General features: G+C 39.9%; 1 protein-coding gene across 1 annotated transcript; it reads left to right on the top strand.

Annotated features, from left to right (window-relative positions):
• The first annotated feature begins 833 nt into the window (after positions 1-833).
• LOC306823552 (rap guanine nucleotide exchange factor 5-like) lies at positions 834-21,244 on the top strand. Its single transcript, XM_079343145.1, has 18 exons — positions 834-1,273; positions 6,341-6,480; positions 7,184-7,284; positions 11,705-11,783; positions 12,035-12,179; positions 12,267-12,364; positions 14,632-14,662; positions 14,863-14,941; positions 16,171-16,320; positions 16,888-16,985; positions 17,289-17,411; positions 17,560-17,738; positions 17,983-18,073; positions 18,182-18,232; positions 18,500-18,587; positions 18,748-18,812; positions 18,907-18,961; positions 19,671-21,244. The coding sequence occupies exons 1-18, from the start codon at positions 1,094-1,096 to the stop codon at positions 19,787-19,789; spliced, it is 1,872 nt and encodes a 623-aa protein (XP_079199271.1). The 5' UTR covers positions 834-1,093; the 3' UTR covers positions 19,790-21,244.
• The last annotated feature ends 377 nt before the right edge of the window (positions 21,245-21,621 follow it).

Raw genomic sequence — 21,621 nt, 5'->3', positions numbered from 1 at the left:
GATCCCTCTGAAGCTATGCTTAGCAACTGACCGGCAGCACGTGTCACACAAGCTAGTGATCTTTTTAAAAACAGACACTTTCTTGGCATTCAACAATTTAGCAGCACTGGTAGTAAAAAAAATAATAATAATACTGCAGGGTCTTGAAAGGTATATCAGACACTGAAACAGCTTGTAATAGGGGACAAGCAACTTTCAACATGAGCGTATTCAGCAATAGGTCTACACTGAAAAACAAAGAGTAAGGTATTTTACCTGCTTTTTGTAAGATAACATTTGTTTTGAATTGGCGCTATACAAATAAAGATGTGTTGTATGTGTAAATGATATACTTGATCAGCTAGAAAGAAATCAGTGACAATTTTATAATTTTAAGCCAAAGCATCAATAATCTTTGCTTCATGCTATGTGAAGTTAAAGTGCTTTTTATTCATTGTAATCGAGATATTCAGGTTTTATGCTGTTAGTCGTTACAAATATAAATAAAAAACACTGTTACTATATAACACTGAATATTTTAGGAGCTGCTGTAAGGTTACATTGATTTCAGCGATTGAATTAATTCTGACTAAAAAGAGAGCAGTTTTATAGTCTGTGCCTGAATAAAATCCCACAGAACCACACACTCACACTTTATAGATCTCCACCCTAACAAGCATTTGACCTTCTAATGTGCCCTGCCCAGTACTGAATGGAGATTCTCTCCTGCTTTCGTGAGATTTTGAAACTTCCTTTTTTGGGGCTGTCTAGCTCACCAGATGTTTCCTGAACACACTGCGTCCCTTACTCTCTCCCCTCCTCAGTGGTGAGAGGGAATCTATCCTTCACTCTCAGTAAAGCCAGGCACAAAGGGATACCTGGAGTCCAACAGAGACAGACTTCTCTGCATGTGTCTTTCTGCAGAGCTGACCGAGGCATTTAGGGATTGGGACATTGGCTGCAGTGACAGAGGACGCTGTAACTCACCTGAGCAGCACACACAGAAACACACTCCATTCATTACTCCTTTTATTTTAAGTTTCTCACCTGCTCTTACACTTTTTTTAAGAGTAGTTTGAACTCAAGGGAAGGAGTCTTTCTGCATTTGTTGACAATGTCGTGGGACTGTGGCCTCAGGTACATGTTCTCCGTGCCCCCTGCGCTGCAGCAAGCGAGCATGTGCATCCTGCATGACAAGGAGGACCTATCCAGATTGGAGATGGTCCAAAGACTGGCCAAGGATGGCTGCCGCTTTTTGCAGAACCAGAGTAAAGGCCTTGAGAGGACAAGTGAGGTGAGATATATAACAACAACACCGATGCAGTCAGATTCTTTTTTTGCATTTCACAACTTTTATAGCTTTATTCTGATAATGATGTAGAACCACAACCTTGTTGTGAAAGGCATTTTCCTGCACCGCTCTATGCTGCCTTGTCTATCAAGCTGCTAATCTGATTGTCCTCTTTATGTCATTATGACCTCTACAATGGCATAGTTTGTTATGCTCTGGTCTATTCTGTTGTGTTGTAAGCTGCAGTTTGGACTATCGTGTTTTGATAACTGGTTGTCTAGCTTACCCTAAAGTGTTCATCCATCAAAGTTATGTGAAATTGTTGTTTTTATGGCTGCATTACATGTTTAAGTGTTTCTGCTTTCTCTGAACTTAAATGTATAATCTGTCCACAAAAAGCTTTCTCCTGTTAAACATACCAGAAAAAGAGATTTTAGTGTGATGTATCTCAGTTGTTTTTTTCTAATAGTACAATTGAATACAGTGGGGTTCTGTGCACAAGATATCACTTTATAAATGTAATGAGTTCATAAGACTCAATGTTCTATGTAGAGTTGTAGTGAAACACTGCATGAAGTGAAATTAATTATGAACAGGGAATCACTGGCAGCATTACCACTATACTGTCATTTATTGACAATGTTTATATTTTTGAACATAAAAGAAGAAGAACAAGAAATGAATGAAATAAGCCAAAGAATTATTGGATGATCAGAAAATGAAGACAAAATCTCTTAGGGGATATGTTGCTATTTTTAAAGCGCTACATAAAAGCTAATAAATAACCAGTTAGTTAGTTTGATGTAGTAATGTTTATCTCTTAAACGAGATGTTAACGTTTCCCGATATTGACAAAGTGGCAAGTAGATTCGCATTTTTTTCTGAAGCTATCATTTTGTCGGTGGGAATTTGTTTGCTCCCACCAAGATTTGAAAGGTGTAATCTTTGCTTTGCCCTGTAGCCATGAGCTCAAGAGGGAGAGATGTAAATGTTCTGTTGGTATTTAAAGCCATGGGTTTTAGGCGGCTGTTGCAAAAGTATGACAAAGGTAACAGTACAGGTCCTCAGTCAGGTATTTAAAGCTGACATCATTTTCTACCTAGCTGCGTGTGAGACGTCTGCCTGGCTGACCTAATGGTGGGCTCAGCTTCTCCCTTCCTGCTGGCTGTATCTGCACGCTGAACTGAACAACAATGACAGGAAAAGTTGACGCAAGCGTTCGGACCACCGTGCCAAGACACTGTATGTTTTTATAGGGTGGATTCCAGTGCACCAGGTCTTTGGCCTTTTCTGCAAACAGAAGTGCTATCTCCAGAGTTTCTATTCAACAAAATGACCGTGCGCACTGAACAAACGTCAATCTACTTCAAGTAGTGTTACGTAATAAAACAATCTTTTACTCTGCTGTTTGAACCTTCAGTAATAGACGAGAACAATGTGCAAAGTATGAGTCTCATGTTGTACATTTAACAGGACAGCAAGTTAACAGCCCATTTACATGAATGAATAATATAATCCAACGGATAATGGGCAGAACTTGTACTTAATTCTTGACATTGTGTACGCATCTAAACATTGTGTGAGATTATCGGGCAGGATTTCTAGATTATAGGATGCTTTTAAAATAATCCAATCACATGTGACTCGTGTAAATGTCTAAGCCCGGACATAAAAGGGTTTGGAATTGCAGTTGGTAGACTCACTGGTGCTTAATACACAGTGTGCATGATGTTCATGTGAAAATATGTCTGAGATTCTTGTGTAGGGAGATCATAAATGTTATGCAATCCCCTGACTTTGAATCCAAACATGTTTCTAGGTCTTTTCCTTTGGTATTTTCTGGACATTCATAATTTATTTAGCTTTAAGAAATTTGAAATCTTAAAATGAAGCAACTTACAGTTTTTGGTTGAAAACTACTTGACCTTTTCCTTTTTCAGGATTACCAATTATTCAGGTCTGTGTGATACTTTCTTACACCTTACATAACATTCATTCAGGAACTTTACTTGCTTTGCACAACTGATCACAAAACAGGGTTGTTGTTCTCAGCCAAGGCATGAAGTATTAGATTACAAATATCTTACATATTATGCACAGAATCTTGTTTACAGTGTATTTTCAGAGCTTGAAAAAAAAAAAACTGGAGCTAATTACATTTGGAGATAATGAAGTGAATCAGCATCAAAGGCTTGTAGGAAATAACATTGATGTATTCCTCATTTTCTTTCCAACCTCTATGATCCACACTCTTATTTGAGAGCGAATGTAGTCTAAATCAGCAGCCTGTCAGGACCGACTGCTTCTAGGTTTCATACCATGAATGCTAAAGCTGCTGTAAAAGGAGAGTGGACGCACAGGCAAAAAGGGTTCCTCCAGCCTGAGGAATGCATTAGGTTCTTTGAGAAGGACTGTGAAACATTTGGCAAGACATGATTTTCTGGCATGAACCACTCGCTAACTGACTGTGTCCATGGTGGGACTTCAGGGCTAGTCTGACGTGAATCCAGGTCACCTTAAGGCGAATGTAGAAACTGTGCAGCTTAGGCACTTTGTCTCATTAAGTGTTCACTCTTGTTCCTTATGGGTTTTTTTTCAGGGACACTGGTAACCTCATAGACCAGTTTGCACATAACAGGGGAACAACAGCAGCAGCAGTGGCAGCAGAAGCTGGATCAATAATTCATTGTGAGGAAAGGATTGTTTGCTGTTTGACCCGGCAGCGGTACACTGAGTCACTCTGTTAATTACAGTCAAGGATCCAACCTGCCCATCTGTCAGATTTAATGAGAAAAAACATTTTCCTTTTATAAAAAAAAAAATTAGGGGCGCCAGTGTACGTCCTGTGTTGACACAGTAGAATCAAAATGTACTATTCCAGAGAATCAGGAAGCTTATCAGAACAGTTCTCCTTTTTGGGAATTTTGTAGCTTGTTGTTTCCTTCAGCCTGCCAAAGGAGATTTAGTTGGAAAATGACGATAACTTTTTTGTGACTCCTTTTTATAAGCACACAGCACTTACGTAAGAAACTTGGTTGTATCCTTATTTCTAATCTTATATGATGACGAAGACATAGCCGTTTTTTTTTATCTCTGATTTTGCCTGATCATGTGTCTTTAGTTGTGTTTGCTTACTTTATACATGATTCTATATCACCTATTTGATCCCGTGACTGAACAGGAGAAACCCACTTCATTCACACATTCTTTAAGATAAGGAACACATTCCTGAGTAGTCACTTACAAAGATATCTAGATATTGTTATGGGCCATGATTTTAACACTAAATGAACTGCCAGAAGACATAACCATTAATGGTCCCTTTTGCTGGTTGGATGTTCATGACTGGGACTGTGTAATGTAAAAGTGATACTGAAAATGTGTCGCTCTCAGTAATGGAAACAGTTGTGTGTACTTATTCTATACATCGTTACATACGTTTGTTTAAACTTAAATTATTTCTTCATTGTATGTGTTGTGTACCTATGTTTGTTTGTGTATTTATGTCCGCAGATCTTAGAAAAGCGTTAATGTGCCAGGAAGTCATGCTTAACTGAAGGGTCCTGGATGCAATTAGGGCAGAAAAACCACAACCACTTCCAGCCTGTCTGCCTGGCTAATTGCATGCATGGAGGCTTGTGTTGCATTGACTGATGGCTGAGGAGGGGGGAGTGTGAAGGGGGTAGTAGGGGCAGATGCAGGATGCATGTGCGTGCACTATACAGTAAACTCCTCATTAAGACCAATATCGCTGATCCAGAGCCTCCTTTGTCAAGCAGCTCCCAGCAATCTTTATACCAAAGAGGCGCTGCAAAAAGACATTTGGTTTCAAATGTAGTCTTAAAAATGCTCAGTTTCAATTAAATCTTTCATCGTCTAGGCTGACCAGTGATGAACTAAATCATACCATTTAACACTTTATATATTGATTGATTGATTGATGGATGGATGGATTGACAAAGTCTAAAATGTGTCTTGCATCACAGTGGCTCCATTAGCAACATAAAAATGAAAGACAAGTTATAAAGTTAAAAACATTTGGCACAACAAATATTCAGAGGGAATCAAGCGGTTGCTCTGGGATTCAGCACCATATTCAATTTTAGGATGGGTTGTATGTATATCTTATGTATTATGTTATATGCTTTATTTTTTTTCATCTTAGCATCTTTACTTTTAATTTCATTTAACAACCCAGTGATTTTGAAAATAATGTGACACTTGTGATATATTTAAAGCCTCCAACCAATATCAGACTAAAACAAATAAGTAGTGTTGGTGAATACTCTGATGAAATTATCTTTGATCGTGGTTTGAAAAAGTCAAGATAGTGAAATGATTTAGTTTAATTTGACCTTGTAGCCAAGACCAAGCTAAAGGAGAGAAAAAACAACAACATTAAAAGAAGTTTTAGCAAAGATTGGAATAGCAAACGTGATCTGTCCTATGTAATCTTCAGTCAAAGTATAAAAGTACAAAGTTTCGTTTTTTTTTTTATAGTTGACTCGGCCACAAGCACACATTAATATAATACTAAATATGAACATATGGCATCATATGCCAACGGTCGACTGAGGCCCCACCAACCAAGGCATTAATCAAGTTTGGGGGATTTGGTGCCTTGCTCAAGGGCACCAGGACAGTGCTCAGGAAGTGGTCTGGCACCCCTCCAGCTCCCAGACCAATCTCCATAGTGGTCCACACCAGGGCCTGCCATGTGAATGAAAGTCTTTAAGTAACTGAACCACTGGACCATAGTTGTTGTGCAGAGGTTAACCTTAATACGACAGCATGAAAATCGCCTGTCTCCAGATAGCACATAATTTAATAGGCTCTACACAGAAATCAGTAATTAAAATTCAAGTCTTTTATGTTAATCCCTGAATGGGCTCCACTGATAAGGACTGAATAATGATGTATGGAAATTCTCTTTCATTTATAGTGCAGGCTTGGACAGTGTATTATGATGGAAATCAGCAGTGATTTGTGTGAGTGAGAGGGAGAGAATTCAGGGGAATCTCCTTGGTGATAACCCCCCCACCACCCCCTCCCTGTTTTCTTTCTCTCCAGCCACAGAGTGACGAGGCAGTCCGTCTGTGTGTGAAGGAGAGGGGCCACGACGTGCTGATTCTCCAGAGAGTGTCGTCACAGCAGCCAGCCCCCTCTGCATCAGCGAGGGGAGGGAGGAGAGAGGAGACGAGGAACGGGAGGTAAGCATGCATCCACTCCCCCTCCCTCATAGATTCCCTCTCTATCTCTCTCTCTCTCTTCCCTCCCTCTCTCTCTCTATCAGCACTCTCCCTCTCATCATTCTCCCTCTCCGTCTCTCTGGATCACACACTCACTCTGGCATGCTTACATCACAACTCCCTGCACATAAATGACTACATTAAGACAGATTACATAGAAATGACCAGAATGGGACTGTGAGGCCTGTGAGCTGCATCCTGCAAAGAAGCTTTTTCAACTGGGAACAAACCGGGGAATCCTCAGTGTGCTTGAGGGATTGACAGCCGTGAACTCTGGGCTGTGGCAGCTGCTGGTCGAAGATGGATAGGTGAAGAGGGCATGCAGCTGTAACCACGGCAACGTTGCCCTGTGTGTAAAGGCACAGGGACTCTCCAAAAGGATGGGATCTCGTCCACAGTCTCTAAACCTGCAGCAGGAGGAGGGCAGGCTGCTGCATGCTGCCCTGGTGGAGCAAGAGGAGGATGACGATGACGAGGAGGCTTCCGAAGAGAGCAGCAGTGACAGCACGAGTCGGGCAGAGCCACTGACCATGCCCACCTTTGACGTACCCTACTTTCGCTACATAGACGATGAGGGGACAGAGGGAGAGGAGGAATGGAGCAGCAGCCGCTCTCTGTCCTCGATCGATGAGGACTCATCAACTGACTCTGTTGTGTCCGACAGGTACGTGGTGGTATCAGGGACCCCGGAGAAGATCCTCGAGCACCTGCTGAATGACATGACTCTGGACGAGGAGCAGGGTACAACACTGAGCAAAGAATCAGGTTAGAATGCATAATTCTATGTCAACATGTTTTGCATGAATAACCTTAAATAAGAGGATTCTTTTACATTTTCAAGATCAAAAATTGAAATAAAAGAAAAACTTCTTGTCATGTGGTACAAAAATACTTTATTACTATATAATTGTAAAGGTTATGTGCTTTTGCAGGTTTACCTTTTTATGTCTGTGTTTTTGGATAACAAGAAAATAGAGAAATAATTTGCATATTTTAATTTTACTGTCCCCACCCTACCCACTGCTCTCTCTCTTTTTTTCTCCCAGAGGAGCTGGGACATTAGCCCCCTTTGGGCAACATTGCCAAGCTAATCATGTGATATCATTCCCAAAATGCCACTAAGTTGGAGCCTGTTCATTCAAAAGCCTTTTGACAGATATAAACACTGCTCATATCTTATGAGCGATGCCGTAGCGTTCTGCGTGATATGCAGTTCAGCCTCCCAGTGACGACAAATCAACACATTTCCTCTCATCCCAGCAGGTACATGTTAATGTGACACTGTTGCCAAGGCAGAGGGGCTTTGTGATTGAGCCGGAAGGATGGTTCGATGGGAGATAATATTTAAGAGCAGAAGTAGAATAAACAAACAAAAACAGACAAGGAATAAAAGACAAAGAATTTCCTTTTGTTGTTAAGGGGAGAAAATGAGGAAATGCAAATTTTCCCTTGGAGACAGAGGTGGTCACACATGATCTCTCATTGGAATGGAGGCAGGCTTTACCTCATACCAGGGATCATTACTCATTTTGATGAGGAAGTGAATGAAATTGATCGAAATGTCTTCTCTGGAGACGTGCATGCTGATGTAAAATGGTGCATTTTACATTCACATGAGAGATATTGCTCTAGTATAGTATTAATATTGATGTAAAGCAGACCCTAAAGAAACTCTTCTACTTCTTCAGAACATTCTGAATGAAACAAGCTAGCTCATTTACGATGCACTTAGTTTGAGAATCATTCACCATTCGCTCGACTTGCAATTAGTGTATTGAAGTTGACTTCTGATCATACTTTCGACGGGAGCTGAAGACCTGAGCATGGTGCTGAGCAATATCCAGGGTCAAAGAGCTCCAGACAAGGAGAAGGACTGACCCGAGTCCTGAGTAGCAATTGATCTCCAATCAGTGATGGTTAATAGTCTGACTCCTGCTGGCCTTGCTTCTTTTTTCTGTGTGAATACTGATCCTTCACATTCTCTGGTGATGCTGCTGAGTATGTCCTTCGAGGTTCAGCTAAGCAGAATCTAACAGCATGGTATCCTTTATTTAAAAAATAAAAGAAGAATTATTTGAACATGGGCCAAGCAGCCGTGTTCGGTCATGGAAAGAGAGTTTATGCAGCAACATGACGGATAATTGCAGCAGATTATGGATGTTAGTTTTATGACTTACATTCAGCACAGCACATCAGGAAAGCCATTTGTATCTCATCATTTGCTTCCTTTCATACTGAATACACAACATTAAGAATGCAGTGGAGCTTTCTGGGTTTCTGCAAGAGATAGCACATTTGTGGAAGCACCACAGGCATGTTAGAGGGAAAGCAAAAGACTGAACCACTGTAGTAGACCAAACTGTGTGGAGATCTCCATTATGCATGGTAGTCTCCTTCTGATTGCATTGTGGGCAGGATTCACAAGTGTTTAGTGTTGCTGTCTCTGGGTGCAGCCCTTCGTTTCTTGCTCTGCACAAATTCACACTGTGCTGCTTGTTCTGAAAAACATGCAGTGGAACATTAGAGTTTTTCTCTTGATGATGCTTCAGCTCTTTTCTTGACATGGTGAGTTCTTAATGCTAATTTTGTAGTAAGACACCAGCATATTAAATCAGCAAATATCAAATAACAACTTCTCAACACGTTTACTCTGATCATAATTTAAGGCTTTGGCAACAAGAGGTTGGCTTTTGGTGACTACAGAGCCAATAAGTGACACGTTAAAATTCTGTTTTCAAAGGTTGCATGGATCAGTTTTACGAGTACATATTGGAATGCAACATGGATTGGCAGGTTGATTGACAGGATGATGGCTTGACAGTGGATTGACAAACTGGATCAATTAATCCATTCTTTATTTCCTCTGAAAATGAAACTGAAAATGTGAATATTTTAAATTGGAAGCCTCTAAAAGCAGGATTCCCTCATTTACTTCTCTGTTGCAACATTCCCATGTAGTTAACTGTGTTCTTGGATCAGATACTATAACTATAGAAATTGCATAAGTCACAATAAATCATGTTTGAATCGTAATTTGCTTGCTCTCATTAAATTTCCTGACTCAGTGCAAAGAACTGGACAACCTTAAACAAGCTAAGCTAATGTTAGCAGTAGTTGAGCTCAAGAACTCTTTTTAGATCTGTTGTTGTGAGGAAAAAATAATAATTTTGCAAAGTGGGACCATTTTTTTGACTGTTTTTGATTGTCTTAACTTAAATGAAAAAAAGGAGATAGAAAAACACTTTGTAATGTAACTGCTAATGCTTTATTAGCTGTGTCATTCAATGCAGCCCTTCGCTAGCACTGCACTGCTGTTTTTGTTTGCTATCTTCACATGATAATTCAATCCAAACCTGTTATTCTTTTCCAATGATGTACATATATATATTCCAATGAGAAACAATGATATAAAATGTATGTAGTCTACTACTGTATGGAAGAATGAGACAAACGTTAATTTTTAAGTCTTACCAGATCGGTAAAATGAGCCCGAAATCAATGCATTTCCGGCACCAACACTTTTTCAATGTTTGGATATTGGTTTCAAAACAACTCTCTGATCCAGGCCAGCAACAAATTATAATGATGAAAAATCTTGAGAAGATTATATGTAAGTCATACAGCACAAGTCTTCTATTGTTTTATTGTGGTTCAGTGAAACAAACACATCTTCAGCTAAATTGACTGTAAATAGTAGACTCTGCAGGACATGCCCTGCTTTCATACTTTTTTTTTTTACAAAGAAACATGATTTTAGGATGTAAATCAAATATTCATTCTGGTTTCAAACTTCAAAAAAGTCGCCCTACAGCCTTGGGGGAATGATACGTAAGTTGTTTCCTCTTGAGAAAGTGTTTCAGTTAAGATAGCTTGGAGTGTAAACACAAACACCAAGCACTGAATGAGTGATGTACAGCAGTGTGTGCAGGTGGAGGAGGTACAGTATGTGGGCGGTCAATTTATTTGAGTTGTTTTCAGGCTTTGTTTTAAGGTGTTGCTGCATTTTTATTGGAACTACATGTGTAACCTCTCATGAGCAGTAAGTGATGCGTGCACAGCTGCTCAGCAGGATTAACATAATGATGTAAGGGAGTCCTGTGGACCAGAACGCACACAAAGAGCCTGGGGAAGCCAGTGTGAAATTAAAGAGCAGAATTTACAATCCGGGATGTGAGGCACACTTACAGACAGATTGAGGAGAGGCTGGCCCTAATAGGATTTGTAAAGGTTTGTCACTTGCAGCCGGGCATCGTGTCTGGGAGTTACTGTACTTTTTTCTCTATTAAAACCAGAGACATGTTTTATAGGCTTTCTGTCCATATCAGAAACCCTCTGATGAATGAAAACAAAAATATATTCTACATTTTTACTAGAAATTCAGAGATAAATGAGATCAGATACAATACAAATATCACTTAGTGTTTTGTGTATCATGTTGATGATCAAGTGTTGTGATGATGTAGGCTGTAAGTGCACTTCATGTTACGGGGACGTGTCAGCTCCTCAGCTATTTGACCAGCTTTGATTTAATCCATTTACTGACACACTTCCTCATGTGTAACCTTGAGAAGAAACCACGCAAGGATACAGGGGCAGAAAATGATGTAAACACATTAGGATGATGGCTGAGAAACATCAGATTGCTTCTCTGTTTTCGAGAGAATCACACCGAAAACATAAACATCATCAGAGGTCACAGAAAGTCAAAGGAAATGTTAACATAAATGACTTATCGTCAGTGAAACAGCCTGCAATGTGTGAGATTGATAAAGCAAGAAAAGGCTTGTTTGAACTTGTAGGAGAGAAATTAAACTCGAGGAATCGCCCACAGTGAGGATCTGAGGCTTTCTATGAGGTATAATGTGCCACTGAAAGAGTGAGACTAAGCTCCCCTTCTGGGTTTATTATGAAACAAGGGAAAAAGTCTTCCTCTGTTGATTAAAAGTACAGGACTCTGTGTTTGTGCAGCAGTCATTAATCATACTGTTGTCAAGGTCACTGGTGTACCCACCCTGCAGCATCGTTTAACAAATCCAATGAGTGGAGAGTTTGTGGAGTATATGATGCTCTGCAAAGACCAAGTTCCTGTTTGAAGTGTCTTGTTATTTCACTTATCGGTTATGACATATGAACTATTTTCTAAAGTAATATCCCTGAAGTTTTTATGTCTGTTGTCTCTTTACAGATACACTCCTGGATGACTTTCTGCTGACCTACCCAGTGTTCATGTCAACCGATGATTTCTGTCAAGCTCTGCTCAGACAATATCCTTCAATTCAGGAATATTACAACATACCCTCAAACTTAATGAAACCGTGTGTAAATGTTACAGACAGACGTACTGTAGATTTTTTTGATGCAAAAAAACATGAGTGCTTTTTGACCCAAAGCTTCTCCCCTTCCATCTAATCCTTCTATCAAGATCACACACACTCCCATGTTGTTGTATACTTCATTTGATGTCAGTAAAAAGATCTCTACCTCCATCTGGACTGAAGCCTTAACTGAATCCTACCTATTGCTCCAAGCGTTACAGAGGGAAAGAGGACAAAAAGGATGCTCTGGAGAGGAAGCGAAAAGTCCTGCACCTGGTGTCACAGTGGGTGTCTCTCTGCCGAGATTTCCTGAGGGAGGATGAGCATGTCAAACTCTTCATGAAGGTATGAAATGTTACTTTAACAAGGAAAAGGGTGGGGGACTGGGTGGGACGTGACGTGGAAGAAATGAAAATGGACATTTCCTTCCAGACTTTGTGTCATTACGTGTTGGAGGATCTGTACGAGCATCCGGCGCTGGAGAGGGATGTGAGGGAGCTGCAGCAACTGTACATGCTGCAACGCAGACAGTGAGTGACCATGACCATTATAACTTACTTTGTCATTAAGTTAGTAGTCACAGGTTAATTCAATACTTACATTTATAAATGTTAAAATTGGAACAGATGATGGATGTATTGATATCTAGTGTGTTTACATCAGCAAGCATTGATGAAACTCTCTCAGTTTTATGAAAAGAGTCAAAGCCACTCACTGGAAAGATATAATCAGCTTCTTTTCTGCTCAGTGGCTTTCTGCAGCCTCTCATCAATGAATCCATTCAGACATTGAAGACTAACCGGCAGTGTTCTGGCTGTTATGCTCGGAAACGTGAAGGTCATGAAGCTTTTTATGTCCAAATCGTTTAAATGAGGAAATGCAGTCATTTGAACAAATCGTGACAAGCTGTCCCAGCCTTGCTGTTTGGCATGAAAATAATTTAGTAATACACTCGGTTGAGTGTTTAAATGGTTATGTAACATAGCCCACTGTCTTATTGAACATGTGTAGAAGAGGAAGTTGTCCAGTGTGTTAGCTCAGTTGTTATCAGCTGTGATAGTGACCTTTGAAGGATAATGTGTAAAATCCAGGGCTGTTGCAGAGAGGCTAAGATTCTTTAAATGTGTTATTTAAAATAAAAACGTGTACCTGCAATTTACTTTACGGCTGCTATCATTAAACTTGAACTTTTTCAATGTTCAATCTCTTTGGATTTGGGTTACCGTTAGTCTATTGTATGTCCCTCTCTCGCCATCATACACCGTGCTGTCTTATCTCAATACTCAAAAATAAACATTATCATTGAATTGTTGTTTGTGTGCATAAAATAAATGCTACATATTGAACATATTGACATCATTCATTCAGCTAATTTCTTGAAGACATCAGAACTTGCCCATCATGATGTCGGTTAAATGCATCAGTTGCCTAGCTACAATGTCTCGGCATAACACAGATAAGCATCACAATACTCTTTGACATCACAGTTGAACAATCCCCTTGGTCACCAGACACACCCATGTCTCTCCCCCCCCCCAAAAAAAAACAAGCTTAGCCTCCAATCCCATCTTCTCCCTGGGGAGGTTCCAACCTGCTGCCCATTTAGAAAGCAGTGCAGATAATTCAACCTGACTCTGCTTCCTTTATCTCAGCCTGTTTTATTCATGTTTATATCTACAACACCCACCTCCTTTAGAGCAGTGGACTCTGTGTGGGTGTTACTCACTGACATACTCCACTATTTATGAGCTTTTCACAATCAAGCTCTCGCTGCAAGAGGACAAGGTTGACTGCTTTGTGGCAATCTGCTGCTGAGTGAAGCGCTGAAAAGTGTCATTTTTCTTTTCTTTTTTTCAAGAGAAAGACGACTGATATAGTCCTTTTGCTGCCGTCCCTTTCCATCTGGCCTTCCTGCAAAAGAAAGCTCAAATAAAACCTCTCGATCTGTCGTTATAATTCACTGATGCACGTTTTTGAGGATGAGGGGAAATGAATTAGATCATGCAAGCTCTGTTGTGACATGACAGTTTGAATCAAGATTTTCATTAGTCCTGTACTGCTGCTGCTGGCCTGTGAGAGGGGATCCCTCAGGGCAGGCTTTGTGCCAACATGCCTATTGTGTTGCAGAGCCCAGTGAGAGCGGAGGGATGCTAATGGACACTGGGCTATCTGTCATGCTAGCTGGGCTACCTGATGAGAACAGGAAGATGAAATGAAAAGTTCATTTTGGAAGGTCTTAAAAATCTGCATAGCACTAAAATCTGGCCATGACATGTATCTTAAATAATGAACAAAGTACTGCATGGGAGAATTATTGTAAATTTACTTAACCCTGATAAAAGAGTGTAATAATATGGGGAATGAAATCCAGCCTGCTTTGGAACAAAAGCCAGAAAAAAAACAAGGACTATGATAAAAAACAAATAAAGAAGTCTAAAATTACCCTTTAAATATAAATAAGGAGTTTGTAGTTTATTAATTAGAGGTAGGTAGCTTGACAGTTTATAGAAATAAAAATGCAAAATTAGATTATCATTGCTTTGTTGCGACATGTTAGAAACATCTGAAAGAAAATGATGAGTGATCTGGGAAGAAAACATCAAATGAAAGTAGATCCCGGATGTTTGGAGAAGCAAGTAAAACAAGTTAGATACATCTTAAAGAAACTGCTTTACAGTGGAGTGTCTTAAACTGTTTTGCGGTACATTTTCTTTTATTAAAAATGCCGGCAGCAGCTTAAGTTCAGTTATTCTTTTCTGATTGTATGCTTTACTGATTTATTCTGCTTTATTTTCAGCACGTCAGATGAATACTCCCCTCAGCGTAAGGTGAGCTTAACCTTAATGTTTCTCTCTTTTTAAGTCACAGACATTGTTTTAGTGAGCAGAACTGGTCAGAATTCAAGTGGCAGAGCTATTGTGTTCGCATATCCTGCTAAAGACCTTTTCCAGCAGTCCCACCAAAATACAAACTGTTCTCAAGAAACATGAATGTGTGTCAAAATCCACGTGTTTCCCTCCTTTGACAGAGCAAAGTGCTTTTCCACCAATTGAGCCTGAAGGAGAACGGGCTTCAGTCCAGAGGAACACAGAGGGAGGGCAAGGAAGGTAGGTCGTAAAATATGACGTGAGGCACACATTCTTCCTATCACACGTCGTTTCCAAAGATGCTCAAAGTAGACATTTAGTCTGAACAGGAGAACAATGGGAAACTTTCCTGGGAAAGACTAACAAGAAATTAAATGAAATGTAGATTCCTGAGTTTTGAGTGAAGAGTTCCTTTTGACATAACAGAATCAGTTTTTTCTTCTTTTAAATATCAGGTCCAATCAGATTTAAATATAAATGAAAAAATTATACGTCTTTTGATATCTTGCAGATAACTTTTGAGACTATACTGTATGTTGTAATAGCTTCTAATCACGTTGGTCTTTCTGACTACTTGGCTCTCTGTAGTTTGTCACTTAGTGCTTTGACTAGAGCGCTAAAGGATCAGTTGCTTTGTTCAAGGTCACCTTATCAAAATGAAACAGGCCTGTTAGTGCCTCTCACTTCTGCTGTCTCCGAGAGTATGCAATGTAATTTACTGGTTTGTTTCTTGTTGCGGGTGAGCTAAACTGTTAGAAAACCTGTCTACGTCTGGAACACAATCTCGCACTAACCCTGCTCTCCCCTGATTATCTCTGCTCTAGAGTTAACCCCCCAGCTCAACACACTCTACACTGGATGTCGCAGAAAAGTGGGCAAATGATCAGGCCTCCACGGGGCATTCAAAGCCCTGGGGAAATCCCAAAGATTTCATATAATCTAATTTCAAGACCTCCTCTATCTCATCCTGCCCGTCTCTGGCTTTATAAAGTCGCTAACATTTGCTCTTGAGTCTAGTGCAAGTTGAGATACACGATAATGAGCATATTTTCACCCTCATAACGGTTAGTATGGATAGTTGCAGGACACTACCTCCCCCGAGGAGCTTTTACCTTCTGGCAGACCACACACAGTCCCCTGATGTGAACTGAACTGCTTCAAAAACATTTTTGTTCTCACGTCCAATAAGTTTCGTAAAGCTGTGCCTGGTTGTGCACAAGCTGGATGCTTTTCACCTTTTACATTATTTCATCTTTAACATCTTACCCTTGTTATTGCTGTGTTCATGCTGTGTTTTTGCTGATCATGTGCAGTATATGTTGTGTTATTCTGTATTGGTATTATTGTATGGATTCGAATGGAAGCAGCTGAATGTTTGGCAGCACTTTGATTCCAAGACAAATTTCCCCAAAGGGTCAATGAAGTGTACTGTATCGTAACGGTGTTAAGCGATGTTTCCTCTGTTCCAGTGCTGTGTCATGTGTACATCACCGTGCACTCCTATTTAAGTATGAAGGCCCATGCAGGCGTCGTCACCCAGGAGCTGCTGCAGGCAGCGGCAGACAGGATGGATGTCCCTCAGGGTGATCTGGTGCTCGTGGCTGTCACTTACACTGGAGGTAAACATCATTTAAACCAAGCAGTTACAGTATAAATAGTTCATCATCACTGATGTCACAGGGTTCATTGACAACTCATACTCACAATGCTGTCAGTCTGCACAGAAATGAGGACACGGTTTTGAAATGAATGACACTTTCTGAGATGTTAACAAATGATCAGGCACACAATTAACAATGTTTGTACTTTAAGATAAATGAGAAATATCTTTTGGAAACATTTATACTTTTACCTGAGAATTACATTATTAAGGAAGTTCTGAAGTTTGGTACATTAGAAACATTTTATAGTAGTTAAAACGGTGAGTAAATTAATCAAACCAAAGAAATGTCAGATATTCCAACAATATCTCATTTTGTCCTGCTGAGATACATATTAGCAGCACTAACCTACATAACTAACTGAAGTCCCCAAGAGAGAGACATTTTGAGTCTGTTAATATAAAATCTGTATCTGTTATCAGTGACTGAAGTGACTGGCTACCTCGGAGTAGAGGTCTTACCTCTTGCTGACAGATTCTGAACAGTTTTCTGCTGTTTGTGATACAGTACATTCTCTCTCTGCAGGTCGGCTCCTCCTGCAGCCACACGACAGAGTCTTCTCCGATTCTTCACGACCGCTGGGGAGGCTGCATGTGTGCAGGAAGGACCTGGGTGAAATCTTGGTGAGGACATGAGTCCCTTCAACTTACAACATTGTACATGTACTGTGGAGTGAAAACAGTGTCTCCTGTAACATGACATATATGAATTAAGAGTTAACACAGCCAAGAAACAGCAAAGTTAAGGTCATGTGACAGCTCAATTATCTGCACAAATAAATCTGCTAACATAAAATGACTTCTGGAATAAAGGTATCTTGAATATCCATGAAGATTCTGTGATGATGTTTAAAGAACAAGAGGAGGTAACAGCACTGAGGTTTTCATTTTTTGATGTTATTTCATAAATCTGTTTTTGTTCTTCAGAACCCGTTCACAGACAACTCAGAGCTGCAACAGAGGACAGCTCGCATGCTCAGTTTGAACACATGGGACGTGGCTGTTGGTCTCACCAACTTTGACTGGAACATCTTTGATTCAGTGCACGAGGTTTGTCCTAAAACTGAATCATTTACGCATTATCTGTTTCTTGTTGATCCTTCCAGTAGGCCTGTAGGTTAAAAAACCCAGATATATCAGATATTCCCAGCTCTGCTTAATTACTTAGTCGTTTTTTTTTTGTTTTTGTTTTTGATAGCAAGAGCTGGTCTACTTTACCTTCAGCCGCCACAGTAGCAGTGGCAACACGGTGGCATTGGAGCTGCTGCTACAGCGCTGTGATGAGGTCCAGTTGTGGGTGATGACTGAGGTGCTGCTGTGTCCCATGCTCTGCAAAAGAGTCCAACTCATCAAGAAGTTCATCAAGATCGCTGCACAGTAAGTAGCTCTGATCCTTCTGCTGTGTCATTACAAATTTATTCATTGTAAAGTTACAGCACACAGCTGGCCAACACGACCACTTGACAGCATTGTCAGTGAGACGTTTAGTTATGGATTGAGATGCTGCCCCCCTCTGGTGGCAAATCAGTAAACTGCATGTGCTTTTTTTTTTTTTTTCTTAATATACTGTTAAGCTGCATCCCAGGATGTACCTAAAATGTATGCATTTCTGATTCTTCAGCTGTAAAGCTCAGAGGAACCTCAACTGCTTCTTTGCCATTATAATGGGCCTTAACGCGGCAGCAGTCAGTCGCCTTAGTCAGACATGGGAGGTAAGGATGTCCCTTTACTTTTTTTTCAAAGACATGAATTCTGCTGTGCCTCCTCTAAGTCTTATGTACACTATCTGTGAAACATATTCTCTTCATATTTCTCTGCAGAAAATTCCTGGGAAATTCAAAAAGCTCTTTTCGGAGCTGGAGACAATAACAGTAAGTGTAGATTATAGCTCTACATGACTCCTCAGTGCCAGTGACATTAATCCACTGTCGTAGAAATTACAAAGGCTGTTCTTTATTGTGTATGATTTGGAAATAACAGATGTTTTCGCTGCTTAACATGAGGAGAAACATCAGGCGTTTTATACGATCATTACTCTTTAATGCTGCCATCTTTCAGCTTTAACAAAAGCCTGCGTGCACAGTCTCACAGCCCTCTCTGGAGAAATGGACTCATTGTTTTTGACAATGTGTTCACAGGATCCTTCGCTGAATCACAAAGCCTACAGGGATTCCTTCAAGAAGATGAAGGCGCCAAAGATCCCCTTTATTCCTCTGCTTCTGAAAGGTGGGCTCATTATTCCGTCACCTCACTTCCCTGTGACGAGTGTCAGTGTAAGAGGAGAGAGCGCTGGGAGATACATTTATATCAGGCAGATCTGATTTGTAGAAATAATAAAAAGAACAACTTGTTGTTGGAGTCTTAACAAAATGTCTTACTGTTTTAGATATCACATTCATTCATGAAGGCAACAAGACGTTTCACGACAACTTGGTCAATTTTGAAAAGCTGGTGAGTTCATGGGAGTGTTAAAGAGCGCAGATTCAGAAACCACACTGACATTACATTGAAATGTTGACTATGATTTTTTGTGTATTTTTTCCAGCACATGATAGCAGAGACTGTGCGCATCATCCGGCAGTGTCAGAAAGATCACATGGGTCAGTATTCAGATGACACAGTTTGTTATCTGTGATAGAATTGCATTTTAAATAGAGGGTCAAAGACTGAAAGACAGAATACCATCAGTTGCTTTAAACTCACCATCTCCATAATTTTAATCTGCTCAAGGGCAACTTACAATGATTTCGGAACAATTAATTGATTTAATCTAATCTTTAATCAATTATTTTGATTATTTTCAGGGCAGAGTCACGTGACAACACGTGCAGTCTGTGACATTGAAGCAATGTCTGTTGTTTGAATACATCTTGTCTTTAGAGAAGACGACACTGACCAAAAAGAAGTCAAATGTAAACACTGCGGAAAAAGTGTTAATTTCTACTTTAAACTAAAATGTGTCGTTTTCATTTCAAGCGATGCTTTGATTTCAGTTCAAAATATTCAATAAATAACCACAAAATAGTTAGGTATGCACTCTTTCATTAGAAACAGTATCCCAGCTTTAATAGTGGAACATATTTACAGTAGAGAGCAAAAAACAAAAATGAAATAAATCTTTCAATAATGATAATCGAGGTAAAATGTCCAATTAATAGTAATATTGATTGGAGGTCAAATCGCCCAGTCCTAATTTCAACAACACTTCTTCACGTCTCTGTGGTGTTTACTCTCATTTGTAGTTCAGATAGGGCTTGTGCTGGATGAAGCTGTCTTATCTGTAAAGTCAAATCTGTCCTCTCTCTCCAGGAAACGGCATCATGCAGAAGAGCAGCCCAGAAGTGCGATCCTACATTGATTACCTTCATATCATCGACAATCAGCAGACTCTGTTTGAACTCTCACACAGGCTAGAGCCTCGTGCTTAGAGAGCAGCTCTTACTGCACTCCACACGCAGTCCTATCGCCAAGGAACAGTCTATCAGTCTAATTTATCTCTCAGGCCAGCAGTCAGAAGACGCTGCGTGATCTCGACCGACCACAGGAGGGAGCTGCTCTATCAGGAAACACCATTTGGGATGGCAAGAAGAGTAAATAAATCATTCAAGACTGGAATGATTCAAAGATAAATGTTACATCACAGCAATTTAGCAGCACACCAGTAGTGTAACTCCAACTGCACAGGTTGACAGCTTTAGAGCTGTTCTAATAAAGACCCAAGAGCTCTCTCTTGTGGAGAATCAGCAGTCAGTACAGGCGAGCATGTTTTCAGATAACGTGCATCTAATCAAGAGCTACAGAAAACAAGCCAGCTGCCGATCATGAAGGATATGACCATGAGATCAGAACATGTGCGTTTTCTATTTTCACACTCTGTTGGTAGATCTGAAAGGAGAGATTTGTTCCATCTCATTTGACCAAAGAGTATTTTAGTCTAGTACATCAAACGCTTCAGTTTCCTCAGAGCTGAACACAGTCCACATGTTCTCTCCTCCACATCACAGAGATAGCTACAAGTCAGCTCACAACTGCACAACAACCTCTGTATAGCTATAAGAGAAAAAGTAATGATCGTTAAATCTTCAACATTTCATTTTCTAGTCTCTCTCAATGCATTCGATCTTTAATAAAGAATAACGTACAGAGTGTTCAGCGAGGCTTCATGCGAGGTGTTAGAGGACATTAGAGGTGTGACAGGTTGTGTGTCCTGTGTGAAGTGTAATCAAATGTATGCGAGTGCTAAGACCCAGAGGAATGCACATTAGAACAAATGCTAATTGGTCATTTTTGAAAGCTTCGGTATAAGTTTCGCTGTGGACAATCAGTTCCAATACGAGCAGAGCCACTCTGAGGAGTCTCTGTCTCCTTATTATTTCTGCTTTAAGCTACGACTAGTCTCTGTTCTCCTCAGTAAACAGACAGAAAGTTCAGCATCTAGTAAAACTAAAGGTAGTCAAACTTGTAAAGTGTGTAGTCATAGAAGACGCAATGTTTATTATTTAAATTGGATAAGAGAAGACTGTCCCTCACAGGCTTTGATAACAATTAAAGGCATTTAAATAGGCATTGTGAAAGCCATGTCGATGTTTGTTTTTTAAATAATAACTTTGATTTATATATTTTAGATTTCAAAGTAAAAGCAAACAGTATTTATCTTATTTTTATTTCCATTTGTATCATCAACACTGTATAGTTGTTTATACTGTAAATATGTTTCAATTCTGTATATGGATTTTTATTTAATACAGAATTATTTATTTGCTGTTTTGATGATTTGTTTGATTTCTTGTTTTTGTTGTCCACACTGATCTGGCTGGTCTGCATGACATGGGAAACCATGGATTGACCTCCAGTGTCAACTGTGCATATTATAAAATATTTTTCATCATGAGGAGTCGTTTGTTGTGCAATATTCACTTCACTGTTTGCGTCCATGAATACGTTTAAATGAGAGAATGGTTTGTTCTTTCTAAACCAGCAGCTCTGATGGGACAGCAGTAAAGACAGAAGCAAGCAAACAAAGAGACACTTGAGTTCAACGCAGAAAGACACCAAGAGGCACTCTCTCACTGATAATTTGATTTGCATGTTTTAAGTATGGCACCATTTATATTGAATTCTCTCTCACTTTCCATTCAATAAACCCTCATTTTTACATGTTAAAGCTCCTGTGAGGATTCTGGAGTTGGTTATGAAACTGATCCTCTTTATGAGCTAAAAAAAACCCATTACCTTCTCTATTTTTTGTTTTGTTTTTGTC

The sequence above is a fragment of the Symphodus melops genome (genome assembly GCF_947650265.1).
Source record: "Symphodus melops genome assembly, chromosome: 5".
Taxonomy (NCBI): domain Eukaryota; kingdom Metazoa; phylum Chordata; class Actinopteri; order Labriformes; family Labridae; genus Symphodus; species Symphodus melops.
Note: the sequence above shows the minus strand (reverse complement) of the source record. Positions and strands in the feature narration are given on the sequence as shown.